Source organism: Pristiophorus japonicus, chromosome 4 (assembly GCF_044704955.1).
Source record: "Pristiophorus japonicus isolate sPriJap1 chromosome 4, sPriJap1.hap1, whole genome shotgun sequence".
Lineage (NCBI taxonomy): Eukaryota > Metazoa > Chordata > Chondrichthyes > Pristiophoridae > Pristiophorus > Pristiophorus japonicus.
Genome location: NC_091980.1, coordinates 60,196,558 through 60,213,481, shown reverse-complemented (window position 1 = coordinate 60,213,481; position 16,924 = coordinate 60,196,558). Strand labels below are relative to the sequence as shown.

At 43.9% G+C, this 16,924-nt stretch overlaps 1 protein-coding gene across 2 annotated transcripts in view; it reads right to left on the bottom strand.

Annotated features, from left to right (window-relative positions):
- tgfbi (transforming growth factor, beta-induced) overlaps positions 1 to 776 on the bottom strand; it is a 73,669-nt gene extending 72,893 nt beyond the window's left edge. The window contains exons 1-2 of one of the 2 annotated variants that reach the window (XM_070878240.1): positions 586 to 776; positions 57 to 155 (exon numbers count right to left, since the gene is read on the bottom strand). In XM_070878240.1, coding sequence (XP_070734341.1) covers positions 57 to 155; positions 586 to 704 — 218 coding nt within the window. In that variant the 5' untranslated portion in view covers positions 705 to 776. The remainder of the gene's footprint in view (positions 1 to 56; positions 156 to 585) is intronic. The other variant, XM_070878239.1, reaches the window with a different exon arrangement.
- Between the last annotated feature and the right edge of the window lie 16,148 nt (positions 777 to 16,924).

Sequence of the window (16,924 nt, the reverse complement as noted above, 5' to 3'; positions counted from 1 at the left end):
ATATTTTCGATTTATTGCTGATATCTAAGATTGACTTTAAATTACGTGCTGCTTACGTCGATTTGCCGCAGATTCTGCGATGGTACCACTGTTTGCAGTTGGTGAAGTACTTCTTGTTGGATCCTGCTAATTGCTGCAAAGCACATACGTTGGGGCTGAGGAGGAACACACATTTTTCTTTTTAAAACAAAGAAAGATGAACAGGATTGTTCAGGAAGCAGCAACAGTATAATCCATTGTTTCAAATCAAGAATAATTAGAAACTGTCACATCAAATTCAGTTTTTACTTCTTTTAAACATTGTATTGCCAACACTGTTTTAACGATTGTGTTCTTTAAGTCTTAATGAACTGGAACATGCTTACACTTCAAACTTTAGTTTGAATAAACAATCCAACCTTAGTTTTGGAACCACAAAATGTTTTAAATCAAGTTTATGGACTTTCTCACTCACCCTTCAGTGTGTTTGTATATATACATACAGCACAGCACTTTTGATCACATTTGCATTCAACTGAATTAAAGCTAAGATGTAAAGTAATTTCAAACAGAAATTTTGCTAAAATTGTTTTAAAAGTTGCTTACCCATGCTGCCTGCCTCTGATCCTGCTGTGTTGTAATACTTGTTTGTAGGGTGATAGAGCACTGATCAGAGTAATGCAAACTAAAACTAAAGCAAAACCAAATAGAACAAAATACTTCATTCTGAAGACTTTCAGACTGTTTCCTCCGCAAAATCCAAGCAGTCTCCCGAGTTAACAGAGCTGCAATTTATAGAGCCCTGAGCTGGAGGGGCGGAGAAGAGCAGTTAACATGTAAAATCTAACTGATGTAACTAGTGGGCAGGTCAGGACCCCACAGTCTGGGGGAGTAGCACACAGTTTTCTCATCTAAACTTTAAAGAATCCTCTCTCTCTCAGTTTGTTTTGCTTTGGTAGTATGTTTGCATGACTTCTAAGCTTTTGAGACTGAAACAAATGAAATGGAGATTATAAAGATGATAGGATTACACATTGAGATGAACAAATAACATAAGAGTTTATGAATAAAAAGAGGCAGAAAGGTTATATGGACATAGGAACAGGAGGAGTAAGGTATTCAGCCCCTCGAGCCTGTTCAGCCATTCACACTTATATTGAACAAAGGAAATTTTTTTTGCAACTAAGCAAGGATATTTATCACAGGTACACATGAACAAAGTTATGATTTATATTCGGGTCCCCTGTTACTTCAGCAGGTTTACACGGTGAGTAGCTGACCAGCAAGCTCCCAGGTTTGATCCTAGGTCTGTCATGGATTAGCTGATCTCAACTGGAGAGGTTGTGAGGCACTGCAACTGGCATCACTGCCTCAGGTCAGGGAAAGAATAATCAGCCAGAGTTCCTGCACGGGATCATTATACAGTAAGCCCTACTGGAAGTGGGTTTGTGCATAGACATTGAGACAATGGGTCAAAACTAGCTGGAACAGGACATCTCACAGCATGCATCGTTAGTTAGATTGTATTCTACATCCTTCAACCTCAAAATTTTTTAGCTAGAAGTGCGAGTTTATAACAACGCTACGAGGGCAATGGAGCACCTGGGACCTTAGTGAATGATGGGACCAATGAGATTCAAAGATTGAGAAAGAAACAGAGGAGTGACAGAGAAGGTGGGTGAATTAGAGCCAAATGGGGTACAGAAAGATAAAAAAAGAGAGGGAAAGAATGATTAAATTAAGAGTGAGAGAAAAAAAGAGGCAGAAAGGAAAAATAAGAAAATAATTAAAAGATGTAAAATGTGAAATCTCTAAGAAGAATTTACTACCTGAGGAATGAGACTGAACAGTTTACATTACCCTGAAATCCCGGTTTCTTCTTCCCGCGGGCGTTCGGCTATAAATAGGAGAAAAGGTGCGCACTTAACTTTTGGTCGAATGCTCGCCAGAGATCCCGGACTTGAGGCCTCCTCTTCTTGTGCAATGGAGCGCGTTCACGTTGGGACATCCGTAGGAGTCACGTGGGCCTGGACACCCAATCACGGTAAAGTATTTTCTCATTCATAGTAATAGGAGTTTCGTAAGTCCAAAACTCCTATTACTATGAATGAGAAACACCCCCAAACACCCAAACACTACATAAAACATTTAAAAAACACCTCAGATAAATACATTATAGAAATTAAAGTTGATAGAAATGTTTTTGAAAAAAATATATATTTACCGATGTTTTAAAAAAGTTTTAATTATGGTTTAAAATAAAATTACCTGAATGGGCAGGGTTTTTAACATAAATATGTATTTTAAAATTTTATTTTAATGTGTTTTTGATATGTTTTTAAACTCTTACGCTGGTAAAAGTAGGCTATGCGCCTGCTTTTACCAGGCACAAGAGTTTTAAGGACATTCGCAGGGCAAGAGATGGGCAAATAGCCCAATCTCTGCCGTGGGAATGTCCTCGCTCCCGAGATGTGGCCATCTGTCAAGCCAGAAACTCGGTTTTCAGCATATGCGCATTGCACGCCGAAAACCGGCTTTTCCAATGCCTTCCCGGGTCTGTACACATTCCGTACGGACCCGGGGAGGCCGGAATTTCAGGGCCAATGTTTCCTTTCTGGGCCAGAGAAGTTGATTGGCATCGCATTGCTAATTATCACATCATTAAAAGGGTACTTATGCTTTTACTTACCAGCCATAACTTTCTGCAGCGAGTTTTAAGGGCAATTAATGTGCAAATCCAGCAAGTTCCTAATAATAATGGGAAGAGTGAGATGCTGTTTATTCAAAGCAAATGGTGGGCCAGTGTAAATTGACCAGCAATTTCTAGAGATTCGCAACTTTGGTGTATCTCTTAATCCCCAGAATTTGCTGACCGATTGTGCATTAATAACGGCATGCATCAATAACGCACCATTAATTTTCAAGCAAGATTTGGCCCATTGAGTTGGTTATGATGCCTCATGATGGAATTGTGCATAGATGCTCACCTGCTGTGCTCTAATAGGCCCAGCGACTGCTCATCCTGGTTGCTGAGGCTGCTGCTGATGCTCCTCTTCTCCCAACTGTCTCTCCAACCAGAGTATGTAAGCAATACTGGCACCCATGACAAGCAGAGAGTGCTTGGTGAAAGTAAGTATAGCCAAAAAGTGTGAAAAAAATTAATGCGATAGCTTACTAATGCCATGGAAATCCAATAAGCCCTGCAGCACAATCATCTCCACAATCTTTTGGGTTCAGATAAATTCCCCTTTAAATTCTTGTAACAACTCTTGCCAGTCAGTTTCTGAGGCCAATCCCACGAGGTTTTACAAAGTGGGTTGACCATTGGGCAGAATTCTGTCCAACCCAGTAAAAATAGCATTTGAGATCTCAATTACATCAGGGGACCCCAATTTGTATATATTTATTAGGCTGTTTTGGGCAGATGACTTTCTGACATGATTCCAAGCTGCAGTTAAAATGGTCGCCAGCCAGTTCCCAGTTGGAACAGAGCATTAAGTTGACTTTTGCAATTTTAGCCATTTACCCATCTCATTCCCGCCTAGCAGATAGGGTTAATACCAGAGCCACATTCTTACTGACCTCCTCTGGAAACCACACTGACAGCGAGTTAAGAGCTGAATGTTCTGCTGCTGTGCTCGTCAGCCCTTGATTTTCCACCCATTCCCTACATTTAGGACTGACAAACACAGAAGGGGAAAATCCCAGCCAAGATTTTGATAATAATACATGATTGGATTACTGACATAGAGCGTGCTGGACATTGATATCAAAGTGAAAAGGATGGGCCAGCTTAAAAAGAGGAGCACCTTAGCAGCAGAATAATACGTTGTGCATTAGATAATGCTTTTGTTGTAATAAAACTGTATTGTGAGCAATGCCGTGGGTGATCTGCTAGTTTTGTTTGAATAACGAAAGCACGGAAGTGATTTCAAGCCAATAATCTCACTTTATTTTAAGCTTTATTTTTATTCTCATAGTTTAAGACATCATCTGAACAAAACTAAATTTGACGAATCTCCCACAGGGTACAGCATGCTCGAGCAATCCTGCAAGCGATAACTAACTCTCAGATTGAATTTATTCATAAAAGAATAGAGTTTCAGACAATTGCACTGTGTAAGAGAGAGCTTGAAAGGCAGGAGAATAATTACATGATGCCTTGACACTGGCTGTCGATTGTTGTATTGACACTGAATGGGGAGATTTTTTATATTGTAATGGGTACTAAGCTTCATATGCTGTCATGTGGTACTGAGCTAAGTGAGCCACAGAGGCAATGGAAATCCCAAGTTGGATCCTTGGTTTTGCTGAGTTAGCTGATCTCACTGAGAATAGCAGTGAGCATGATACTACTGACCTAAGTGTCCCCAGCTAGGCAGGGATTTTCAGCTTGTTGTAAAATGCCAAGTATCTGTTAAGTGCATGCATATGGATATCAAGTGAGGACTGGGTCAGACTCATCTGTGAAGTTTCACACACTAAAATAGCCTGCTGATAGTCAGGTTGATATAGCAATGGAAAATGAAGGAAAATGGGCAGGAAGGCCTACTGTTATATCTCAATCCCTGCCAGCATTGCCAAGAATCTTTCTTTCCCTCCTCAACAGGGAAATCAGCTGGCCAGTCCCTTTTGAATAATGGCGGGGGCAGAGAAGTCAGAATCTAGAAAACTGGCTGATTTAGTTGCCGAAAGTACCACTGACTCCAGGGACCTTCAGGAGACAGTAGACACAGGGCAACAGCAGAAAGCCCCCTGAAGGCAGTTTTGGAGGAAAAGGACATAGTTGTGGGCACCTCCTTCTCATTTCTACCTCCAGTCACTTGCTTTGTATAGGCCGTAGCTCAATTTGAACCAAAAATAAAATTTTGCAGAAGATCTTTGGGACGCTTTTGTCCCCTTTCACAGAAGGTCCTCTCTTTCTGGTGCTGCGGTGGGTGTCTCGCGACAGAGCCACCTCTTGTTCCTGATCAGAAAGCCCAGGCTCCCTCTGTGGTAGTGATCCTGTCAGGAACCTTCACCACATTATTATGAGCACCGACCCAGGAACTGGGTCAGGGTCATGGCAGTGTTGGGTCAGCAGCTGGTAGTCCTTTCCCAACTCTCCTCCAGCAGCAAAACTACCCTGGAGCCAAATCCAGCCCTCACTGTCCAGACTCAAAGAATGGTCACTTGGATAAGGTACTAGAGGGATTCCAGGACCTCTGGAATTGTATCCCAGCATGAGTCAGGAAAGAGGAGAGAAAACTGAAAATCAAATCATCAGCATACAATAATCCAATTGTTGATTAATTCTTTTTGGATCAATCTCATTCTCTGGGGCCTGTTGCAATCCTCCTTTCACTTTTGCCTAATGCTGTTTACAAGTAAATAACTAATTTTTTTTGTTTGTTTTGTATTAAACCCATAAAATGGTGATTTACATCAACTACATTGAATGCCCTGCGCATTGATATCTAATGTGATACTCACAGCTAACATAAAAATGTGATGTAGAGATGGAATAAAGCCTCCTCACCAACTCCACTTTCAAAACAGTGGTGTACTGTATTCTGTTTAAGATTCATTCTCTCAGTTTAATAGCTGGGGTTTTTTCTACCAATGAAAAGTTAATTTAGACGAGTACTTTCTAAGCACTAAAATATTATTGGAATGATATCATAACATACACCATGTCAACAGCCAGACAAGTGGTCTGGCATGTTCAGCTTTGCTGGAACTATGTACATTACTAAGATCCGGTTGAGTTGCAGATGTGGTGTTACTAATTGTGATTCTCATACCTGACAAATAATTCACATATTTTCACAATATGATCAGAGAAATAAAGTTTCAACCACATAAAATTCAAGAGATTCGTTTTCTGTCATTTGATCATTAACACATTGAGGATTCTAGTCACTGATAACAAGTTTGGAACACTTGAATTTATTCAGAGAACCCTATAAATTATCTTCAAGGCACTGTAGCCTGTAAATTACTATGAGCAAAGTTTAACTCCGTCCAATCAAAGTTCTCTTTAAATAGGTTGACTCTTATGTTAGAATAACAGAGAGGGGGATTTGGTATACACTCAGTAAGCATTAATCTGATAACATCTCATACTAATTTCCCGACAATTCCGGCTAATGTTTACTGTTTAAAAATGAAGTAGAACCTGATAACATCTATAGAATTATAGAATCATAGGGCCCGAACTTGGTGGAAGCTAAGTTCCGCCCAAAGGATCGCTGCGATAACTGGTGGTACTTTGGGCAGGGGTTTCGTAAAAAAGTCCTTGAAAACTGCCCTGCGGCAAAAAAGCAATGTGGGCAGCAGCGGGCGGGAGCTCCCAACCTTGGCAGCAAATGTAATCCTCGCCAAAGTGCTGCCGAGGATTCAGTTGGGTCCAGGGAGGGGGCCCAGGGAGGGGGCACACATAAAAATAAAAATTTACACAAAAAAAAACCCACTGGAAGACCTTCAATGGAACCCATCCACATAAATCGTTGAATAATAAATAAATAAAATAAATTCACTATCCTTTTTTTGCAGGTCTTCATACTTACCATTGGGGTTAGATCTGCCTCTATGCAGCAGTCCTTCCCCCTGCTGCCGCCGACTCCCGCCCGGAGGAATCTGCCAGCTCGGTGGGCGGGAAGTCACTTACGTGCCTTGCGCGCTAGCGGCCATCAACAGGCGGTTCCCAGCGGTCCTCCCCTCCCACCGGTGGGAGGCCTAGTGGAAACAGGCACCGAGGGGAGACCACCGAAAAAACATGGCGGCAGCCGATGGCAGCAAGTGGTAAGGCCACCAAGTTCGGGCCCATAGACTATCGAGTCAGTGCCGGCTCGTTCGAAGAGCAATCCATTTAGTCTTGCTCCCCCGCTCTTTTTCCATATCCCTGCAATCTTTTCTACTTCAAGTATTTATCCAATTCCCTTTTGAGGCCTATTATTGAATCTGTATCCACCATCTTAGCAGGCAGTGCATTCTTCTAGCAGCTTGTTCTGCCCTACGTGGCCTCTCCTCATTGTGCTTGTCAAGTTCAATTTCCAGAAGAAATCCTACCAGAGCACTCGTATCTGGAAGCAACTTCTTACTGCACAATATTTTATATGACAAAAAAGTACTGCAAGAGCAGTGAGACCAGTCCCTGTAGTGCATTCATACATTACCCAAGCATAGGAAACTTCCAAAAACTCATACAATTGGACCAGCTGCCAAAAGAGATAATCCAGCAACTAACCTATCAGGACTTCCTGATTACTTTAAATAACATTGGTGAGAGGGTTCTTCATTCTGTTTGACTTCATGTTCATCTGTGTGAGGTTAAGACAAGGTGTGGGCTGGAGTGAGGAGTTGGAAAACGACAGCACTGGCGACAAATCAGCTTTGCACACTTATTAGTGTCATCATCTCTGCATGCTGCTGCCGATTATTAGGCACGCTGGAAGTATTGGCAGTGTGCGCGCTCATCTCAGACCCCACTGTTGAGTCTTATTTGGCTGCTACATGGCCCAATTTAGCCTTTTCTATCTGCTCCCCTACCTTTAAAGATATATGTATCGGTACCCTTAGATATTTATTTCTTTGTTTGGTTAAGAATGTTACCACTTAGGATATACTAATGTATGATATGATGCACTGCAGTGTGGCTGATTCAACAAATGTCACCCGAGGTAACTTAAAGGGGGCTTACTGCCATGCACAGAGCTGCTGAGCCACCGGAAAGTTCCACGACTTCCTCCATGGGGACACGTAAGTGGCAAAGATAGAGCTCCGCGGAAATGGTAAGTCAATGTAGTGTTATCGTACACCTGCCTCTTTGGGTAGGAGTGGGACCACTCCGACCGCCTCAGATCTCGGCTTACCAGTCTCTGCTCATCCTTTTGCTCCATGAGGGCAAGTAGCATTTCTAAAGTACTGCCTGTTCCTATACAGCTGGGACTGTGTCCATTCAGTGTCGAATTCCCTGAATGGTAATTGCTTCAAAAAAGTGAAAGGAAAAATCAGCAGCAAACTGCAAAATAGCGAAAAATTGAACCTAAACAGGCAGCAAAACCAAACTAAAAAAGGCCATTAAAATATACCTTCACTGTTACTTGCAAAACAAAGGACATACACCATTAAAAATGTAATTCTCAATGCAAGTCTGCACATTTCATACAGCACACTAAATTGCATTGTGCTTCAGCTGACACCATCAGGAAATTTGGGAGATAGAGACCTTGGCTCTATTTACATATTTTTGTGACCTTTAATGAGGCTCATGCCAGCAGCGTAAGCCTCCTGAAACCCTAGTGCTGCCCGGTCGAATAATACCGAGCATTGTGCTCTGACCAAGCGCCCCTTCCTCCCCATGTCTGGAGCTGCTGTTGTCACAGACGCATCAGGGCAGAAAATATCCCCTTCAACTATAAATTGACTCCGACTAACCAAAACTTTCACGTATACTTCATACTGCAGCTTGTTATGGCTGTATACTTATCATCTGCTTATTTGTTTCCTGACAATAGGCTAGTGTTCACATTCCATCCTCATTTTCAATTACTATTTCCTCTTTTCTTTAGATTTCTCTGCATCACAACCTTTTCTGGCTGAGCTCTACTCCCAGCACTTTGCCTTTGGTGGGTTGTAACCTGTCACGAGGAGGCATTCAGGAGCATCTGAGGTTGATTCACCCTTTTATTCCTCCTCGCTCTCTGTGGCGTTTTCCTCTGCCCACTGACTCTTCAAAATGTTTTGACAGAGATTGTGATTCTTTTTGACCAAGGTGGAACACCATGTTTTACGCAGTATTCCAGTTCCCTGTTTCACAGAGTGCTAGGACATGGGTTTGCACACGTAGGGGCTGAAATTCACCGCCGCCCGAAACGGGTCGCACCTACTGCTTTTGATGTGTTTTTACCACCGCGGTGGATGAGGTGGCCTCTTGTGCGAAATTCAGCTCTTTGTCATTTTTTTTCAAGCGGACCGGAAGTCGGTCATAATGGGGGCAGAAGTGGGGCAGAGAGCAGAAGATCGATCACAGGAGGGGTGGAAGTGGAGGCGGGACGGAATCTCCCCCGCTGTCAGTCACCATCATAGCACTGATGATGTCATGATGCTTGTGCGTCATCACATCTCTCCCCTTCACAAAGGGGAGAGCCACTGCGAGCTCTGTGATTATTTCAGTTAGGTTCACTGGGCCACCAGGGAGGATTTCGGCCGGGCCAGCAGTCTGGCACCCAAGAGGGGACGCCAGGCTGCCTGTTGGCGGCCTGGCAGAACCCGGGGGCATAATTGTGGGGCCAACCTGGCAGTTGGCTGACAAATAAAATAAAATGACAGCCACGGCAGTGCGCCCTCCCCTTTACTGGCTGCCGCACAGCCATGTCACATACACAGTAAACATAGTGCACCAACAGAAAAAACAATTGGGGGGCACTACTCGGCGGCCCAAAGATTATTCCCCTGAAGTTAGCTTGAGGTGCGGGAGATTGGCAGTGCACGTTTTGATGAGGCACTTAGGAGGGGTCGGCAGCAGTGGGGCAGAAGTGGGGACCACTAGAAAAAGCACCTAGGAGAAGTTTGCAAGCGGCGTCCATTCAACTCCAAATCGGTGGCCATTCGACTCCGCGACATGGTTTCCGCTTTCCAGCGGTAAGAGGTATTTTCGGGAGGCTGAATTTCAGCCCCACACATTCCTGATGTTGATCTCTGTTACATGTCTGTGTGGAGTTGCCACATGTGAGATGCTGCCCCATGGAAGGAAATGAAACGGTATGTCACTCCAATCTACTCTTGCCGTGGCAAGGTTCAGAGTGGTTTTGGCAGAGGTTCGGACCAAGTTACCTGTTTTTCTCCTTGATCCTGAATGATGCAATGTTCAGGAAGATCACAGAAAGAGGAGGAGGAAGAAGATGGGGTCTCACTCCTCACAACTAGAAATGATCATTTGCTCCTCATAGCTTCCTAAATGTGAGCCACTCGATTGAACAATAAGGCAACAAAAAGTGATTTTCCTGATGCGAGTACTGCAGCATAGCCAACTGGAAATGAACAAACATTGATTGGATGGGTCATCATTTTGCAGGAGCTGGAAATAACTATAAATCAAAATAAATTACATTGATTTTTCAAACTGCAGCAGAGTTGAATCCATTCATTTGGCAGCTGCTGAGGGTTTTACTGAGCTGAGTTAGAATTTTACATTAAGTTTGATCGTGATTTAGTTAAATCTGAAAGTAGGGTCTTAAACCAAAAAAAGGAAACTACATGAGGGGAGAGTTGGCTAAGGCAGATTGGGAAACTATGTTAATAAGTATGACAGTAGACAAGCAATGGCTAGCATTTAAATAATTAATACATCATTCACAGCAAAGATACAAAAACCCCACAGGAAAAGTGGTCTAACAAGAGAAGTTAAAGATAGTATTAGATCAAAGGAAGAAGCTTATAGTGTTGCTAAAAAGAACAGTAAACCTGAGGATTGGGAGGATTTTAGAATTCAGCAAAGAAGGACCAAAAGAGGGAAAATAGAATATGAGAGTAAACTAGTGAGAGACATAAAAACAGACTGTAAAAGCTTCTACAGGTATGTAAAAAGGAAAAGATTAGCAAAAGTAATCCCCTACAGGCTGAGACAGGAGAAATTATAATGGGAAATAAAGAAATGGCAGAGAAATTCACAGAAGAAGACATTAAAAACCTCCCGGAAATAGTGGAGTACCAAGGGACTAACGAGAATATGGAACTGAAAGAAATTTGTATTTGCAAAAAAATAATACTGGAGAAATTAATGGGACTGAAAGTCGACAAATCCCCTGGACCTGATGGCCTACATCCTAGGGTTTTGAAAGAGGTGGCTATAGAGAAAGCAAATGCATTGTTTGTCATCTTCCAAAATTCCATAGATTCTAGAACGGTTCCCGCAGATTGGAAGGTAGCTAATGTAACCCCACTATTTAACAATGAAAGGAGAGAGAAAAGGGGGAACTACAGACCAGTTAACCTGACATCAGTAATAGGGAAAATACTAGAATCTATTATTAAGGACATGGTAGCAGGGCACTTCGAAAATAATAATAGGATTGGGCAGAGTCAGCACGGATTTATGAAATGGAAATCATGTTTAACAAATCTGTTAAGTGTTTTTTGAGGTTGTAACTAGCAGAATAGATAAGGGGGAACCAGTGGATGTGGTGTATTTGGATTTTCAGAAGGCATTCGATAGGGTGCCACACAAGAGGTACAAAATTAGGGCTCATGGAATTGGGGGGAATATACTCGCATGGGGATTGAGAATTGGTTAATGGACAGAAAACAGTGAGTAGAAATAAATGAGTCATTTTCGGGTTGGAAGGCTGTAACTAGTGGGGTGCCGCAAGGATCAGTGCTTGGGCCCCAGCCTATTTACAAGCTACATCAATGATTTGGATGAGGGGACCAAATGTAATATATCCATGTTTGCTGATGATGCAAAGTGAAGAGATAACCAGCCGTGGATAACCAAGGAAATAAAGGAAAGTATCAAATCAAAGACCAATGCGTATAAGGTGGCCAAGGTTAGTGGGAAACTAGAGGATTGGGAAGATTTTAAGCAACAGCAAAGAATGACTAAAAAAGCAATAAAGAAAGGGAAGATAGATTACGAAGGTAAACTTGCGTAAAACATAAAAACAGATAGTAAAAGCTTTTACAGATGTATAAAACGGAAAAGAGTGACTAAAGTAAATGTTGGTCCCTTAGAAGATGAAAAGGGAGATTTAATAATGGGAAATGTGGAAATGGCTGAGACCTTAAACAATTATTTTGCTTCGGTCTTCACAGTAGAAGACCACAAAAACCATGCCAAAAATTGCTGGTCATAGGAATGTGGGAAGGGAGGACCTTGAGATGATCACTATCACTAGGGAGGACAGACTAATGGGACTCAAGGTAGATAAGTCCCCTGGTCCTGATGAAATGCATCCCAGGGTATTAAAAGAGATGGCGGAAGTTATAGCAGATGCATTTGTTATAATCTACCAAAATTCTCTGGACTCTGGGGAGGTACCAGCAGATTGGAGAGCAGCTAATGTAACGCCTCTGTTTAAAAAAGGGGGCAGGCAAAAGGCAGGTAACTATAGGCCGGTTAGTTTAACATCTGTAGTGGGGAAAATGCTTGAAACTATCATTAAGGAAGAAATAGCGGGACATCTGGATAGGAATAGTGCAATCAAGCAGACGCAGCATGGATTCATGAAAGGGAAATCATGTTTAACTAACTTACTGGAATTCTTTGAGGATATAACGAGTATGGTGGATAGAGGTGTACCGATGGATGTGGTGTATTTAGATTTCCAAAAGGCATTCGATAAGGTGCCACACAAAAGGTTACTGCAGAAGATAAAGGTACGCAGAGTCAGAGGAAATGTATTAGCATGGATAGAGAATTGGCTGGCGAATAGAAAGCAGAGAGTCGGGATAAATGGTCCTTTTCCGGTTGGAAATCAGTGGTTAGTGGTGTGCCACAGGGATCAGTGCTGGGACCACAACTGTTTACAATATACATAGATGACCTAGAGGAGGGGACAGAGTGTAGTGCAACAAAATTTGCAGATGACACTAAGATTAGTGGGAAAGCGGGTTGTGTAGAGGACTCAGAGAGGCTGCAAGGAGATTTGGATAGGTTAAGCGAATGGGCTAAGGTTTGGCAGATGGAATACAATGTCGGAAAGTGTGAGGTCATCCACCTTGAGAAAAAAAACAGTAAAAGGGAATATTATTTGAATGGGGAGAAATTACAACATGCTGTGGTGCAGAGGGACCTGGGGGTCCTTGTGCATGAATCCCAAAAGCTAAGTTTGCAGGTGCAGCAGGTAATCAGGAAGGCAAATGGAATGTTGGCCTTCATTGCGAAAGGGATGGAGTACAAAAGCAGGGATGTGTTGCTGCAACTGTATAAGGCATTGGTAAGGCCGCACCTGGAGTACTGCGTGCAGTTTTGGTCACCTTACTTAAGGAAGGATATACTAGCTTTGGAAGGGGTACAGAGACGATTCACTAGGCTGATTCGAGAAATGAGGGGGTTACGTTATGATGATAGATTGAGTAGACTGGGTCTTTACTCCTTGGAGTTCAGAAGGATGAGGGGTGATCTTATAGAAACATTTAAAATCATGAAAGGGATAGACAAGATCGAGGCAGAGAGGTTGTTTCCATTGGTGGGGGAGACTAGAACTAGGGGGCACAGCCTCAAAATACGGAGGAGCCAATTTAAAACCGAGTTGAGAAAGTATTTCTTCTCCCAGAGGGTTGTGAATCTGTGGAATTCTCTGCCCAAGGAAGCAGTTGAGGCTGGCTCATTGAATGTTTTCAAGTCAAAGATAGATAGATTTTTAAGCAATAAGGGAATTAAGGATTACGGGGAGAGGGCGGGTAAGTGGAGCTGAGTCCACGACCAGATCAGCCATGATCTTATTGAATGGTGGAGCAGTCTCGAGGGGCTAGGTAGCCTACTCCTGTTCCTAATTCTTATGTCTTATGTTCTTATGCAAAGCTAGGTGGGAATGTAAGTTGTGAGGCTTCAAGGGGATATAGACAGGTTAAGTGAGTGGGCAAGATCATGGCAAAGGGAATATAATGTGGAGAGATGTAAAATTATCCACTTCGGTATGAAAAATAGTAAAGCAGAGTATTTTTTAAATGGTGAGAGATTGGGAAATGTTGGTGTTCAGAGGGACCTGGGTGTCTTTGTACATGAATCACTGAAAGTTAACATGCAGGTACAGCAAGCAATTAAGAAAGCAAATGAAATGCTGGCCTTTATTGCAAGTGGATTTGAGCATAATAGTAAAGACTTCATACTGCAATTATATAGGGCCATGGTGAGACCGCACCTGGAATATTGTGTACAGTTTTGGTTTCTTTAAGTAAGGACTGATATACTTGTCATTGAGGAGTGCAACAAAGGTTCACCAGACGGATTCCTTGAATGGGGGGATTGTCCTATGAAGAGAGATTGAATTGACTAGGCCTATATTCTCAAGAATTTAGAAGAATGAAAGGTGATCTCATTGCAACATACAAAATTCTTACAAGGCTGGACATTGTAGATGCAGGGAGGAAGTTTCCTCTGACTGAGGAGTCTAGAACGAGGCGTCATAGGGGCCGAAATTCAGGGTCCGGATAAGGCCCGTTACCGCCGTTTTGTGGCAGCCATGTGGCGGAATCAAGTGGCCGCCACGTTGCAGTCGATTGGCCGCCACGATCCAAATTCACCTCGGGGATTTTTCTGGTGGTCCTCACTTTCACCCCACTGCTGCCAACTGCCCCAAGCACATCATCAAAGCACGCATTGCCGATCTCCCGCACCTCCATACCACTCCGCGCGATATTTATCTGAAAAAATCCACGATCCGCCGCGCGGTGCCATCGACAGCTTTTTCTGTCGGTGCACCTTGTATTCCATGTGTGAGCCATGGCATCGCGGCTGCCCTTCTGGGGAAAGATGCATTGCCGTGGCCGCCATGTTGTTTCTTGCCGGCCAACTTCCTGATCGGCCGGATAATTATGCCCCTGTGTTCGGCCGGACCACCAACAGGCAGCCTGGCACCCCCTCTTGGGTGCCAGGTCGCTGGCCCAGCCGTAATCCTCCTTGGTGGCGCAGTGGCCGAACCTAAAAATGAGCTGCTTCTCTCCCCTTTAAATGACGCACACACGCACTGACGTCAGTACCACTCCTCCGCTGAGTGACAGCGGTGGAGACTGTGTCCCGCCCCCACTTCCACCCCCATCAGCACTTACTGCCGCGCTTTCATCCCCATTATGACCCACTTCAGGTCTGCTCCAAAAAAATTGACAAAGAGGTGAAAAAGGATCAAGAGTCCGCCTCATCGGACCCGACAGTAAAAACATCGAGAAAAAGGTAGGTGTGCCAGCTTTCTGGCGGGCCTGAATTTCGGCCCCATAGTCTCAGAATAAGGGGTCGGCCATTTAGGACTGAGCTGAGGAGAAACTTCTTCAATCAGAGGGTGGTGAATCTTTGGAATTTTCTCAGTCTTTGAGTATATTCAAGACAGAGATCGATAGATTTTTGGATATTAAGGGAATCAAGGGATACGGGGATAGTGCAGAAAAGTGGAGTTGAGGTAGAAGATCAGCCATGATCTCATTGAATGGCAGAGCAGGCTCGAGAGGCCCAATAGACTACTCCTGCTCCTAATTCCTATGTTCTTATATAAAGTGAAGCTCCGACAGGGGTGGGTGTACTGGGGACAGGGCAAGCAGGAGGCCCCGATGACATCGCCAGCACGACGCCAGGACGGTTTGAACTCCCGAGCCTCATTTTAATATGACTGAGGGCTGCCCACTTGATCGCATCAGGAAATGGGCAGTCTGCCCATGTTCTCCATGCAACTTTTGGCAGGCCTCCTGAGGTCTATTTAAAACAGGAATGCACCTCTTAACATGAGGTTCGATTCTCTGATACCAGATTTTGCTATTATACAACGATAAGAAGGATGATTAGGAGAATGAGTCGAAGACTGTCCCCAGGTTTTTAGATACCTTCTTGGAGGTCCTTAGGGAGGAGGTCAGCACAAGGAGGGAGGTACCGTTTCCCAGCACCTGCAGGAACATCCCCAGGGCAACTATCCAGTTATCCTGGACAGAGGTGACTAACAGAATCAGTGCCAGCATCACCCTTCGGACATGGCTTCAGTGCAGGAAGAGATTCAAATACCTCATAAGAAAGAAAGCAAAAAATTAACTTGCATTGATATAGCACCTTTCAGGACCACTAGGATATCCCAAAGAGCTTTACAGTCAAAGAAGCATTTTTAAAGTGTAGGAAACATGGCAACTAATTTGCACACAAGGTCCCTAAACAGCAATGCAATAATGAGTAGAAGTTGGTTGAGGGATACATATAGGCCAGGACACTAGGGAGAACGCTCCTGTTTTTCTTCAAAATAGTGCCATGGGATCTTTTGCCTCGACCTGAGAGGGCCTTGGTTTAATGTCTCAGAAGCAGGGGTCATAGGGCTAGATCCTCCACTTTTTTTGCCTGCTTAACGCCCACTTAACACCCATTTTACTGCTGAAAAATGGGGACTTATAACTCCCATCATATATCGCCCATTTAGCCACAAAATGGAAACTGACGGGCATTTTTCAGAAACTTATCGGCATGAGTTACTTTCCCCATGTGCTTAACAGCAGTGAGAAATATTACTGCCCGCCCACTTTTTGGGGCGGAATCATCAGAATGAGCGAAATCAACGGGCGAAACTTGCTCCTCCATTTCAGTGATGTTGCTGGGGACTGGTGGCCCCCCACCCATTTGCCTCTGCATGGATCTCATCATCGATAGCTTCTTCTGTAAAAGGTGACAGGACAACATGTCATGAGATCTTTGCGTGATATCATTGCTAGGTGCTGTCACAGAGACTGATATAACACATCATCATCATCTTAGGCAGTCCCTCGGAATCGAGGAAGACTTGCTTCCACTCCTAAAGTGAGTCCTTTGGTGGCTGAACAGTCCAATGCGAGAGCCACAGAACCTGTCAAAGGTGGGACAGACATTCGTCGGGGGAAGGGGGGAGTGGGACTGATTTGCCGCACGCTTTTTCCGCTGCCTGCCCCTGACCTCTTCACATTCGTGGCGTTGAGATTCAAAGAGCTCAACGCCTTCCCGAATGCACTTTCTCCACCTAGGGCGGTCTTCGGCCAGGGACTCCCATCAGTGGTGATGATGCACTTTACCAGGGAGGCTTTGAGCGTGTCCTTGTAACATTTCTGCTGCCCACCTTTGGCTCATTAGCCGTGAAGGCAGTTCGCATAGAGCAATTGTTTAGGGAGCCCCACGTCTGGCATGCGAACTATGTGGCCTGCCCAGCGAAGCTGATCGAGTGTGGTCAGTGCTTCAATGCTGGGGATGTTAGCCTGGGCGATGACACTGATGTTGGTGCGCCTGTCCTCCCAGGGGATATGCAGG